Raw genomic sequence first — 14,511 nt, 5'->3', positions numbered from 1 at the left:
TACTGTATTTATATATAATGCATGTATGTACACTATCAATATTCACATTAAGGAATCGGAACAATTTTATTGAAATTACATTTTAAGAAAGCCTTCTGTCTGTGTTTTCAATCAGACTTCATGTCTGAGTAGAGCAGTAAGAATTTTCAAGTGGAACCATATGGGATGGCGCTTCTTAAACCTAAAGGGAACATACTGGTGAGATATACATATATATATTTATGTATGCATTTTTAATGTACGTGGTTTGCAGTATCCACTGGTTATAGCTTACAGGGTACAAAAGCTGAAAGTGTCATAACGCATCATTGCTTCCTCTCAACTGGTTGCTGGAGGCAGAGCTCACTCCCAGCGGAGACTATTGGCAAATTGTTCTCAAGATGATGGTTGATGAGATGACTTATGCTGTCAAATATACGGTCTTTAGTACGAACCTTAAAAGAAGAGGATAAAACAGCATACGTTAAACAAAGACCAAAAACATTTCTTTCCTTCAACCTTTTGCTAATATTCTTTGGAATTAAAACGAAATATTTTCCTTGCATCTCTTTTACTCCATATTTTTGATGACAAGTTTGTGCCTTTTTCCATCAAAGTCAACGGACATTTTGCTGCCCCCCAAATTAACTGTTTTCCCATCTTGTCTCCAGACTTCTATTTTGCCTGCTATATTTGGAGAAAACTTCACCATCTTTACTGAGGCTGAATAGGCCCTGTAAAAAAAATTCCATTAAAACCTTTTTTTCCCCCCAATGTAAATTTGGGCTTTAATGAAACTTTTCTCTTTTTCTTTTGCTTTTTCTTTTTTTAAGTTTCTGCTTTCCTCAAACATTTCCCATTACCACTGAAAAGCCAAAACCCTGAAATCCAAACATTTTACACAAAGCTCTACATTTACTTGAACATTTTAGCAACAAGCAGCTTGTGTCCCAAATTTTGGGAGACTTCAGTTACTTTTAACAAACTGAAACAGTGAAACCTCAATATTTTATGCTGGACATATAGAATTTTTGGTTTTGTCAATTTTTTTCGATGAAACAAAACAAACTAAAAAATGCTGACCAGCTTCAGTCTGAGCAGACTGAGTGACATATCACCCCTTCAGGATCCTCTTTGATTTCAACAGGGCTATTTACAGAATAAGGAGATGTGTAGGAGCCACTGTATTCATTCACCTGCATCTTTGTGCTTCTTTCCATTCTATATCTCTTGCCTGATATATATACAATATCCTCCATAATTTCTTCCTGAAAAGCCACTTAGCTCCAGAGAAGCATTCCAAATACAAAACCATATTTTGTATTTATCTCCATGTTCGTTCTGTACTGTATCATACCCACTTTGTCCCTTTGGGCTTAAACATCTTCATAAAAAAGGAATCTGCTATTTGTCTAGCATGTTTCCAGAATTCTGTACTAGTATCTTATTATATAAATGATCACAACCAAAACCAACTGGATGTAGAGAACATTAAGTTTACAAAGTCAAGCACTCTGAAGTTAGACAATGCCAAAACTAAAGTAGCTTTTGTATGCATATATTATGATTCAGACTTTAATTATATGGTCATATGCTATTATTCCTAAAGGATCCCTCCCTTATTTGTTTGAACTGTTTTTTTCCCTCAAAGACTTATAATTTTCAGATTTTCACCCCCGCCCGACACAAAGTCCCTCTCCTGCCCAATATCAAGACCTTGTTCCACAGAAAGAAGTCTTACAGCTTCTTGACAAACAGTCTTTTAAGAATTTCTTTGACAATGGCAGAAACAACCCAGGTCTCAAACAATCTTTTCCTTGAGAAATGGAAGAATATTTTTTGATGAAACTTTTCAAAAATAATTTCATTCTGAGGCATACACCAAACCTGGAAAATTCCTCCCAGAATGGCTCTGGGGGGGATTAGGGTACTGGGGGGCAGGCAGGGTCCATGGAGGGTTGCTGGGGTCTGGGAGGGTTTGGCAGGATCAGGGAGGTGGAGGGCCCTCTCTCCCCCACCCCCCGTGACTGGGGGCTCTGTATAGCCCTCAACCCCCCCACCAACAGACTAACGACCCCACCTCCCAGTGACCTAATCTTCCCCCATCCTGATGACCTCTCCCCCCACCTCAACTTACTTGCTCAGGTCCTGGCATTGGCAAACACTAGTAAAACTAGCACCAGGAGATGCTTGTGGGATGAAGGCTTTGGCAGGCTTGGTGGCGGGGAGGGGACACACTAGATGGTTTGCAGGGGGGCCATTGTCCATCTCGGGAGGAGGAGATGGGGACTAAAAATAGCCCAGTGTCAGACAGGGGGTAGGAAAAATGCAGCCCCAGGGCTTTCGCAGCCCTGGGAACTGTACAGAAGTTCAGAACAGTTCAGAACAGTTAGATTGGTCTAAAAATGAGTTGTTGTTGGGAGTGGGTTCAATTTGGTCGTGGAAATATTCTTTGAGGAGCAGGCGTCGGAAGAATTCTTCTAGTTCTCCACATTGAAGTATTTTATTAGGGTGTTTTTCTGGACAGAAATTTAGGCCTTTAGAAAGGACAGATTTTTCAGTTTTGGTAAGCGTGTGTGTGGAGAGATTGATAATATTTGTGGCTTTGTTGCTGCTTGCAGTTTCATCAAGTCTGAGGTTGGAAGGTCGTAAGGTGTTGGTGTTGTTGCCCGATGGTTGTTTTGTGGCTGGGGAGCTTGTTCTTGGAGTAATTTGTTCCATTTCTTCTTTTTATGTAGGATGAATGCTGTAGAAAGTTTTTCGTAGTCTCTTTGTATCTGCTGTATATTGTCAGGGAACATGCATGGATTTCTATCTTTTAAGTTGTTGTAGTGTATGACGATTTCCTTCCTGAGTTGGTCTCTTTTGGAGTAGAGTAGGTGAAGTAGATGATTTCTAATTTTCTGTGAAGTTCTTCTGCATAGTTGTGCAGCATATTTGGAGTTGTGTGTAGTAGTCAGGGGATTGTAGATGTTTAGTCCTCGGGGAATGAAGTTGTGTTTCTTGCAAAGGCTTAGAAAATATATGTCGCTGTTGAGTCTGGCTTCTTTCTTTTTCATGTTGTACAGTTTCCATTTCAGACGGCTGAATTCGATATCTTCCATGTTGCAGGGGTCAGAGCATGCATCTCAGAGCTTGGGCACAGCACAGCACAGCACAGAGACAGTGCAGACATGCACAAAGAAATGCAGACTGTGAAAAAATAGTCTTCCAAGGTTTGCAGTATGTTTGCATTTTGCTAGGCATGCTCATGACATGCTGTAAATGAGCTAACAGGTCACAAATTATAAGGCCAGCATTGTTAAGTGTAAATAGAACAATAGGCAAGCACTCTAATGAGAGTGAGTTTTTTAAGTGGTGTGTAACTTTTGATTAGCACCCCCTTGACTAAGCACAGTCCTTGAGACTATTAAGGGCTTTTATCATGACCAGCAAGCCAGAAAGCCAAGCTGACAGAGTACTGGAACAAGCCTGTCCTAGATGGACAGCCTTGCCAAACAGATGTGACCATTGACTCTTCCGAGTTGATAAGTGTGATCACATCCCACCTTTGAAGGATATGGTCAAGCTTCGCCCTAGTTTTATAAAGTGTTACAAACACAAATACCACCCAATGGGCATATCTACCCGTATGCATTTACTGCGCAGTAACTGAAATTACTGCACAATACGGGGGCACGTCTACACGTACATACCTGTACTGTGCAGTAATATGGTGATTTATGCTGGCTTGAGCATAAATTAGATACCTGCATGATGCAGGCAGCAAATTTATGCCCGATTAGTTACTGTGCAGTAACACACATATAGACACCTTACTGCACAGTAACACTGTGTGTGGACTGACTTGGGACTAACTTTAGTCCCAAATCAGTCCATACACAGTGTTAATGCACTTTAATGCCTGCACGTGTAGATGCTGGCCTATTCCTGCTTGCTGTGCAGTAAATTACACAGTAAATTTAAGCCAGCACACAAATATGTGTAGACATGCCCACTGAAATGCTGGTTCAGTGCTGGAGCCCTCTTTGGGTAGAATCAAGCCCAGTAGAGTTCATTTGCAAGACCCAGTCAATTAATGTCTGTGGAACATTGTGATGTCAATGGAGAGAATGTGCTCCAAGCCATGAGTGTTGTTGAGGGTAGGGAAAGCTGGTAATGCTAACACATCTGTATAGTAAACAACATCCTTTCAGTGCACTGCCCCAATGCCTAAAATAGGAAGGCTTTTTCTATGTGGACATCTGGAATCTGACATGAGTATGTGAGGTATGAAATATGCTTTATAATGTGCAAGGGAGGGAAGGGTATACACATGCTGAAAACTCTCCAGCTAGATAGCGACTTGGCTTAATGTCCTCTGTGTGGGCATAAGAAGCCACATCTCCTTCTGAAGGGGTTATCCTAGCCTTGAAGTCCTTAGGAGTTACTGCGCTTTGTAACAGGTGTGCTGGAAAGGTGATAAAAGGAACCTTGGCTCTACCGTCTATATTCACTGGACAGCCGAGCAGAACCAGTATGAGGGTGTGAGTGTTCCTCTTTGCTATTATAAGCACAGACCTGGGGTGTCAAACATGTGGCCTGTTTCTTCCAGCCTCTGGGGCTCCTAGTGGGCCCCGGACTTCAGGGCCAGGGCCAGGGTGGGATGAGACCTGCCACATAATTGGGGGCTATGGAGCCTCTTTGGAGGTGGCCTTTGGTGGCAGGGAGGCAAGCAGTGGCTATGGTTTTCAAACTGTATTCCGTTGAAGCCCAGCGTTCTGCGAGAGGTCATCAGCCTAAGGGTTATCATGAGTTTGAGACTTCTGTCACTGACCAATAGCAAACCATTACTCGTGTCCTCCCAAGCTAAAGATGAAGAAGAATATCCTTTTGAACTCAAAGACACATTATAATTGGGTTCACAAATGGAGGGAAGGGATGCAAGGAGTGCTGTCACAGGGAAAAGGAGTGGAAAGATGTGGGTTTATACTCTCTCCCTGTACCAGCCAGCAGAATTGCCTGGGCATGCAGGAGTGTATGCTCCTTTCCCTTAGTAGCATAGCACTGGCTATGTACTTCCTGTTCCAGAGTATAGCTGGCTCATTGCATCTCTGCACAAGCCAGATAACAGTCCCGTAAGGATACAATAGATCCCTACTATTGAAATCTCACAGCATCCCCTCTAAGACAATTATTTGTATGTTAAGTGAAGATAATGGCCTTCTTCAGGAATCACAAAATTGCTGGAAAACCTTCAGCCTGTAAGTAAAAGAGACATATCTCTAGTTAACACACAGTTCTGCTAGCTTGTTGAAAATGACTGAACACAAGTAGTCAGAGACTACTGCAGCTGTAAAAAACAGCCATTAAAATATTCCTTCACTGCCCTCCTGTGGCCAATACAATTACAGCATGGGCAACAATCCTCTCTAGTCAAAGCTTTGTGATCTCTAGACCAATGGTTCTCAACCTTTTTAGATTCAAGGCACCCCTCCATAACTTTTTTCCACTGAGCTGCACCCCATATAAAATGAATTTATTCTTATAGGGCCAGTAAGGAAGAACAGCCAGCAGGGAAGAGCTTGCCCTTATCTTCTCACTGGAATCTGCATATCTTGCTTAGCTCCTCTCTCCCTATGACACTCTTTAAAAGCTGTTGTGTTACCCTAGTTGGGAATCACTCCTCTAGACCCCAGATTTAACCTTAGTGACCTTATGCCAGTATCTCAGTTTAAGTCAGTTAGTGCAGCCAGACTTGGCCCCATGGATGTATATAACATGCATGCCAACATTTTTGTTGATACCTGACAACATTTTTGTCAGGTATCAGTTGCTCTGACACCTGCTTTTAAACTAGTCTCATATGGAGGAGTAGTGGGTTGGTTAGACACTAGTAATACACGACTGACATATATTGCAACACATGAGATACTTTGAGTCACCAAACTGAGATACATCAACAAACTCAATACAACAGCTGCAAAAATACCAAAGCCCAGTGTACTTGTCCAGCTCTGGTTTCTTTATGTGGCTCCACTGCTAGAAAGCCCAAGTCAGGAGGTCAGGAGGTCATAAAAGTGTCTTGTCAGAGTTGACCACTGCAGTACTTCTCCATTTCAACTTGAACTCAAGAAAAAATGACCTGAAGGTTGCCTTTACATGGAGAATTTCTGCAGCAGTTCTTAACCAGACATCATAAACTGAGGCTTAGGGTTAAGTGACAGACACTTTATACATGCCTCTGATAATAATTAAGCATTGACAAGGGTAATCTTCTGCTTTCCAGAATGCTATTTTACTGTCATTCAAAAGTCAATACTTACAGTTCCTTCTGGATCCACTAAAAGAAGATGCTTGGCTTGTCCGTTATGCATACCAGTCAGCACATAGGAACCTGGATTTGTAGTGCTTTTTCTGACCAAGAAGTCTCCACATTTCTTTAACAACTTTTCTGCTTCTTTCCTGCTCATCACTCCTTGATACCAAGGTTCTGTACTTAGGTCTTCCATCATAGTCCAGTGAGCTGCTCTGGATAAAAGAGGACTGGTACATTCAACTGAAGTTGCCTTATTCAACAGAGGCCCAGTAGTTTGATTCTTCAATGCATCTTCAAACGGTTCTGGTTAAAGAGACACGTGCAAATCATTCACATGAAAACTGAATTACAAAATAGTATAAATCCAGCCATTTTAATCCCCTTTTTTGTAATAGCTACTTCCATTTATCCTTAAGAAAAAACAAACATAGAAAATGTTTGTTCTACTTCTACTAATTTCTATAATGCATTAAGGATATAAATGACATGGCTCATAGAGGAGGGTATTAAAAACCAGAGTCTATTTGGACTTGATCTTTTAAAAGGGAATAATGGCAAAGATCATGTATTTATAGACACCTGGTATTTGCATGTGCCGGAAGGGTTCAGAACCCTCCTTTTGTCTTGCCACTTGCTTTGGGCAATTTAATCTTTAATATCTGGCACAGTCTGAATAGTCAAGCATATTGCACTGATATCTGCTGGAGGGGCACTTTGTGCCAGAAAGCTTATCTAACATGTCTCCCAACTGGACAGTTAGTCCAGCAAAGGATATAATCAAACAAACCTTTCTTTTTTTTTCAAAATACAGTTTTCTTTTAACAAGCATCCATCCTCCTGTTTAATCACTGTGATGAGCTCCTTATAAGTCTATATACTAGGGGATAATCTGCATTACCTAACCTGACCTTCATCCTAATGTAGATTAACAGATTTTACCTTATTTGAGATGATTGAGGGCAACCCTGTGGGAAATGCCTTTTTCTAAACCAAAAAGGGTTTGTCTAGACTAGGATTTAACCATGTGATGTTAGATGTTCTAGTAGTTTAATACAGAAAATGCAGGGCATACTTTAAAGTGTGCTAAACCAATCCATGTAAAGCCTAGGTCCCCCCACCAGATTTTAGTTTGATTGCCTAACACTTGTCAAAAACATACACTGCTTTGTTTACGTGAGACTTTAAAACCACATTAGTAGCTTGAATCACCCAATGTGGTTTCTGAAAAATCAGCAATGAGGTTGTAAGGCATTTGCATTACAGTTCTCATTTGGCACCTCATCAGCTCAGGAAAATGCAGCTTAATATCAATCTGGACTGGAAGAGTGGATGGATGCTGAGGCTGCAAGGCCTCTCTTCTTCTCATGGGCTTAATGGGGAATGAGTAGAAGGAAAAATTTCTTAGTCCTTATTTACACCAGGAAAAATCTCATGGCCAGAAACACATTAGTAATATGTAGTAACGAACAAAATGTCAAACAAGGCATAATACTTCATGGGATCATCCCTTGAATTAACCAAGACCAGCTAGATTGCTCAGGCTCCAGAAGCAGTCTAGCCATGGTAGCACAGAGCTGCATACAGGCTAATTTAACCTGCTTCTCAACAGGGTAAATCAGCTGGCACAGAGCTTCATGCATAGGCAAACTACTCCTGGTACATGAACTGGTTCATTTAAAGCTATCAGGTATCTCTCAACTGTACTTCAGTCTGCAGTAGAGATATCCCATTACATATTTTTACAATAACAAATCATGCTTAACATTGTGTTGGTTAACATATTTGCTAACAAGATGCTTTTTTTCCCAATGTAGACAATTTTTTAGTTGTGGACAGGGAGTACAGATGCACATGATTCCCATTCTCATGTGTGAAGATGGAATTATAATTCTGTACTTTTGGGGCGCATCCACATAAAATGCTTTATGCGAGATTAGAACAAATTACTGCCCAGTAAGCACCACCGTCTACACATGCAGGTGCTTACTGCGCAGTAATTTGCTCTAATCGCAAGTATATTTGCTATCTGTAAATGCAAGAAACAAAATTACTTGTGATTACTTATTGTGCTGTACAGCATATGTAGACAGCCAACAGGGAACAAACTTGTTCCCAGTCAGCCAGACAGCAGGGGATGGGAGATTGCTCCCTGCTCCCAGGAGTTGCCTGCTGCTGGGGCACCAGAGCCTAGGTAGAGACAATGTCCCTGTACCCCAGCAGCAAGGAAATCCTAGCCCCTGCTCCCCAATTGTGATCACGGAGCAGGGGCTGGGAAGATTGTTCCCAGCTCCTGCCAGGAGATAGCTGTTTCCTGACCCTGTGCTCCCTGCCAGCCCATGGTTCTAGCACCCAGGGGAAGCCTAGAGCTCCCCCTGGCCGCTTCAGGGGGCCAGTACAGGACCAGAGCGGGTGGGAACCGACTGCTGCTAGGAGCAGCAGATCTGCTTTAACATCTGTGCACATGTAGACACCTGGCCCTGGCTCCCCGACCAGGAACAGAGGGCTTGGAAAGAGCTACAGGGGAGGGGCATGACCTGACCCCCTGCCCCCATCCACCAGTGGGGCAGCTAGCAGTGATCATGAAGCAAAGGGCTGGGACCTGGTAGGGAATGTATAATAAATATCCAATAAAGACCAGATGCAACAAAGGAAGTGGTAGAGAGTGCACCCTGAGCTTGGGATGGGTCATACAGTCTATTTTGCCCTCCCAAAACCATCCTGCCAAAAGTTTTATGGCAACTGACACAAACAAGTTCCAACCAGCTCTGTTAGGAAAGTTCTGTGAATATTGATCCAAAGTAATTGTATAAATGTTCATTTACAAAAAATAATGCATGGTTGTTATAGCTTCAGCTAAATTAATTCAGTTAATTCAATTGAAATAAGTGAATGAAATAAGCCCTGTGCCAGCAATTGTTTAGAGATAGAAAAGAAGGCTAGTGTTAAACAAAATAACTCCCCTCTTGCCACTGCTAAATGTGCTGTGCTCACAGCTGTGTAGCACTAAGATCACTAGATACCAGTAAGTACAGTCCAAAAATATGTGATCAATATTTATGCCATTATTTGAAAAGAGAATAGTTGGGGGGGTTTTCATAGACTGTAGGGCTGGAAGGGACCTTGAAAGATCATCAGATCCAGCCCTCTGCACCAAGCAGGAAAGACAACTGGGGTAAAATGACCCCAGCAAAGTGACCATCCAGTCTAGTTATTATATTAATTTTGCTAACACTGACTTCAAAGCTGAAAAATAGGGCAAGATAGACTGTACGATCCATCCCAGGCATAGGATGCATTATTCAAAGGTCCAATGTCTCTACCATTTCCTTTATTGCATCTGGTCTTCATTGGATATTTATTATATATTCCCTACCATTCCAGCCCATCAGGAGGTGACGAGGAGCAGAGCCAAGTCTCTGCAAACTCCCACATTTGTGTGACCATCTGCACGGGTAGGTAGGATGCAGCAGCTCTGTTGAGCCTGCTTTCCCTCCCACTCTGCTACCCAGGATGTAAGGGAGTAAACAGGCCCCTTATTGCACAAGCCAAGCCTCCATCTGGTCTGTAGCAGGTGGTTGACACACACTAGTTTCAAAACTATCAGCACTCTTATTTTTTAACTCAAAAAATTACCATCATTAATTCAAACAGTTTTAGGAGTGAATAATTGGTGATTCTTTGGGGCCAAAATAACAGACTCATTATGCAGAATCTATATTTAGAAAAGAGATTTTAAAAGGAACTTACTCATATCAAACAGATCTTTTCTTGGACTGCTCTCTTTGGTACAGTCTGTTGTGGCATTGAACATGCTTTCAGCATCGGACTGAAGCGCCAGCAGAGCTTCCACATTTATATGCTGGGTGTTCACGTAAGCTGGTACCTCTCCTGCAGGGGTGAAATGGGATTTCCCTTCTGGCACACCGTAAATGTCCAGGGACCCTGGAAAATTCAAGATTCTTATCCCCAAGTCTTTCTCTAATTAGGCTTGTGAAAGAATAAAGCAGCATTGTTTAGAAAAATCTTAGAAGGGATTGATAACCAAACTGCAGATTCAACTTTGTATAGAAAGTTTGCAGCCATTTTTAGTGATGGAGAAAAGTGAATTTTAAACTAAATTTTTGCTCAAACTAAATACTATATTTGATTATAATCTTCAAAACTCATGTTGTGTTTGTTAGTTATTCAAGCCAAGGAACTGAAATAAAACCAGGTGACTCAGCTGTACAAGTAACATGGCATACTTTTCTTAAAATATCTGTAAAGCCACCACAAAGTCATCAAACGAGGAGAAGGCAATCAGGACTCATAGTAGAGATGATATCTTTTATTAGACCAACAAGATTTTTGCCAAAAAATTTTCTTTAACATTTTCTGAAGACATTTTCCAAAAAAAATTCAGCCATAAGCACATTTCAAAGAGCTATGCTTTTCTCATAAATACCTCACCAATAATAAAACCCAGAATTTTTAAGAATAAATTAATTACAAATAATTTGCTCAGCTCATCCGCGGGGACACACACATACACACACTCAGATGCACACACCCCTGAGTGTACATTTTCAGACATTACTACTGATATTGCTTCTATTTGGGGGAGCCAACATGAAACACCTGTATGAGGTCAGAGTTTCAAAAAGTACTGACTTCCTTTTTAGAAATCAGGTTCTTTTAAGGCCAGGTTGAGCTGCCAAAGATTAACATTTTGAAAACATAGGCTTTTCCATGCTTGTGTGTGTATGTGTTTTTATGCATGTCCAGATTTCATAATTACATTGGCTTTAGGTTTGCAGTGCTGTTTATCCAATGCCTTTCACAACCACACACTCTGAAATTCACCTTAAGGTGGAAGCAAACCTGCCAACTTAGTACAGTTCACTGCTGCAAGACCTATATGTAGCAGGCTCACACTGTGGGCCCACTGTGTCAACACAGATGCAACTACACAATTGGGGCCAATATGAGTAATATGATTATTATAAAATATTGCTCACCTTGTTTAAGAGGTGCATGAGGCCAGTCTTCACTGAATTTGTCTCCTAAGTGTCGACTCTGGTAGTACATTTGTTCTCTTCCTGCAGCTGTGGCAGACTATAGTGCACACACACAAAAACATGCTTCAGCAACCTTTTCCTTTAAACGGGTGTGCTGCAGTGTTAAGTAGTTCTGATGAATTCTCAGGATGTGTTCCACTTACACATGGCTTCTTTAAATTTCTTGTGGATGAAATTTTGATTGAACATTCTTTGTTGAGTGTGTTTGTGTTGAACTAGGTAAATACTTAGTGTGTGAGTACTTAACTCCTTTCTGTTTATATTAACCTCTGCCATCCTAAAAAGGCACATCAACTTCTCCAGTGTAGTCATCTTTACTTGAGCAAACTCTGACAGTATATTGATTTCAATGGATGTTTTACAGAAAACAGATGCTGGAATGCTCGAAAATTCAAGTGTCTCAATAGTTTTGAGTCACTGGTACCTAACGACTCTATGTTGAGGAGAAAGCTCTCTCCAGATAGCGTAAATCTGGGAATTAAACAGAGGTATACTAGCAATAGAACAATCTTTGGCTAGGATCTTGAAAGTTGTTCCGCACACAGACTAACTATGCTGCAGTCAAAGGTGTGACTGAAGTGATTATTCTCCTCTATTCAGCACTGGTGAGGCCACATCTTGGGTACTGTGTTCAGTTTTGGGTCCCACCACTACAAAAAGGATGTGGACAAATTGGAGAGAGTCCAGCAGAGGGTGACAAAAATGGTGAGAGGGCTGTGAGACATGACTTAGGAGGGAAGACTGGGGGAACAGGGCTTATTTAGTCTAAAGAGGAGACTGAGAGGAGACTTCATAGCAGTCTTCAACTACCTGAAGTGGAGTTTGAAAGAAGATGGAGCTAGACTGTTCTCAGTGGTGGCAGATGAGAGAACAAGGAGAAATGGTCTCAAGTTGCAGGAAGGGAAGTTTAGGTTAGATATTAGGAAGGATTTTCTCACTAGTAGTAAAACACTGAAACAGATGTGGCAGAAGCTCCATCCTTGGTGGGGTTTCAAAACCTGTCTGGACAAAGCTTTGGCTGAAATGATCTAGTTGGGGCTGGTCCTGCTTTGAGAAGGGTTTGGACTAAATGACCTCCTGCGGCCCCTTCCAACCCTAACTTTCTATGGTTCTATGAAGTTTATTTAGATATAGCCAAGCTAGCTAGAGCAGTATAACAGCAGTAACCCATGGGTTGCAGAAACCACCCAAGAACTTGGGTAAATACTTGCAGGCTAGTCCAAGCTGATCTCTGTTTTCCCATGGCTACGCTGGTTGCAACACCTGAGCTAGCTAACTAGAGCTAGCTCAGGTAGGTATACCTGACTGCAGCTAGAGCTTTGACTGTAGTGTTGACATACGGAGGCAAGTATTTTGACTTTTTCATTTTGACACCACCTGATTAGGGCAGCCTTCTTTTACCAGGCTGGGGAACTCCCTTCTCGCCAGTGGAGAGCCAGAAAAGGATCTTGGAGTCATTATTGATGCCAAAATGAACATGGGCCGACAGTGTGGGGACGCTGTCAGGAAGGCCAACCGTACCTTGTCATGCATCCATAGATGCATCCAAATCAGGTCCAAGGAGGTGATCCTCCCCCTCTATGCAACACTGGCCAGGCCGCAGTTGGAGTACTGCACCCAGTTCTGGGTGCCGCACTTCAGGAGGGATGTAGACAACATTGAGAGGGTCCAGAGGAGGGCCACCCGCATGATCATGGGTCAGCAGGGCAGGCCATATAAGGAGAGGCTAAGGGACTGGCTAAGGGACCTGAACCTGTTCAGCCTCCACAAGAGAAGGCTGAGGGGGGATCTAGTGGCCCATTACAAACTAGGCAAGGGGGACCAGCAGGAATTGGGAGAGTCCCTGTTCCCCCGAGCACTACCAGGAGTGACTAGAAATAATGGTCACAAGCTAGCAGAGGGTAGATTCAGGCTAGATATCAGGAGGCGCTACTTCACTGTCAGGGTGGCTAGGATCTGGAACCAACTTCCAAGTGGTGCTGGCTTCTACTCAGGGGGTCTTTAAAAGGAGACTGGATGAACACCTTGCCGGGGTTGTTTGACCCCAGTACTCTTTCCTGCCATGGCAGGGGGTCAGACTTGATGATCTGCTCAGGTCCCTTCCGACCCTACCAACTATGAAACTATGAAACCTGCTGAGGCCCACTAAAATCAATGGGGTTTCATTTAGTTGCAGGAAACTGTCCTTACAGATCAACTTAAAGAGCTATGGCTCTTTAGTCTATAAGCATTACCCTTGGATGTTGGTCTAAGAACAGCACAATTGAATCAGGAAGCAAATGGTATTTTTGCCCTCTTAACCATGTATACAGACAGTAACAGACAGAAGCTTTGGGCGCTGATTCGATTCAGAGGCGATTCGGCCCGATTCGGCGGCCAAATGTCCGAATCCAAATCAAATCAAATCAGGAGACCAATAAAAAGGCCTGAATCGATTTGAAGCTCTCCAAATTAGACCTGGACTCTGTGCCAGTAAGTAGGAGGTGGGGGAGGGAGCTGGCAGAGAGGTGAGGAACCATGGAGGGACCCGCACCAGGCCCCATCCCCTGCCTGCTCCCCCAGCCCCGCTGAGTGTCCACTTTCCCAGCCCCTCCCCCTGCATGGCTGCCCCACCCAGCCCCAGCTCCCAGTTCCTTTTGAAGAAAAAAATAAAAGCTCCCACTCACCAGCTGCTGTCAGGCAGGGGGCGATCCCCGCTGCCCCCCACTGCTCCATGCTGTGCGGGGGGCTCTGCTACGAGCCCCTATCCCCCACCCACTCTTTCAGTCCCATCAATAGCTTCCCTGCCAGGCCCCAGCTCCCAGTTCTTAAAAAAAAAAATCATAGCCACCAGGGCTTCTGGGAGCTCATAGCAGAGCCCCCCATGCAGCACGGGACAGTGGGAGGCAGCTGGAATCACTGCCCCCCACCCAGCAGCAGCTGGTGAGTGTGGGGCTTTTTTATTTTATTTTTTTAAGAGCCAGGACCTGGGGCTGGGAGAGCAGGTGGGGGATGGGGGCTCATGACAGATCCCCCAACACAGCACAGGGCAGTGGGGGGGCAGCAGGGATTGCCCTCCCCACCACTTGGCTGTAGCCTGTGAGTGCAGAATGTTTTTTTTTAAAAAGCCGGAAGACTGGGGCTGAGTGGGGCAGCCATTGTTGGGGCTGGAAGAGGGGGCGGGGGGTGGGGCCTGGT

The 14,511-nt window shown here is 43.2% G+C and overlaps 1 protein-coding gene across 1 annotated transcript in view; it reads right to left on the bottom strand.

The window, feature by feature from the left end:
- Positions 1-305: 305 nt before the first annotated feature.
- Positions 306-14,511, bottom strand: part of SHC3 (SHC adaptor protein 3) — an 88,341-nt gene continuing 74,135 nt past the window's right edge. The window contains exons 10-14 of the mRNA XM_006022397.1: positions 11,275-11,361; positions 10,087-10,219; positions 10,025-10,050; positions 6,285-6,580; positions 306-434 (exon numbers count right to left, since the gene is read on the bottom strand). Of these exons, the coding sequence (XP_006022459.1) occupies positions 306-434; positions 6,285-6,580; positions 10,025-10,050; positions 10,087-10,219; positions 11,275-11,361 (671 nt within the window). The remainder of the gene's footprint in view (positions 435-6,284; positions 6,581-10,024; positions 10,051-10,086; positions 10,220-11,274; positions 11,362-14,511) is intronic.

The sequence above is a fragment of the Alligator sinensis genome, unplaced genomic scaffold (assembly GCF_000455745.1).
Source record: "Alligator sinensis unplaced genomic scaffold, ASM45574v1 scaffold665_1, whole genome shotgun sequence".
Classification (NCBI taxonomy): Eukaryota; Metazoa; Chordata; order Crocodylia; family Alligatoridae; genus Alligator; species Alligator sinensis.
Note: the sequence above shows the minus strand (reverse complement) of the source record. Positions and strands in the feature narration are given on the sequence as shown.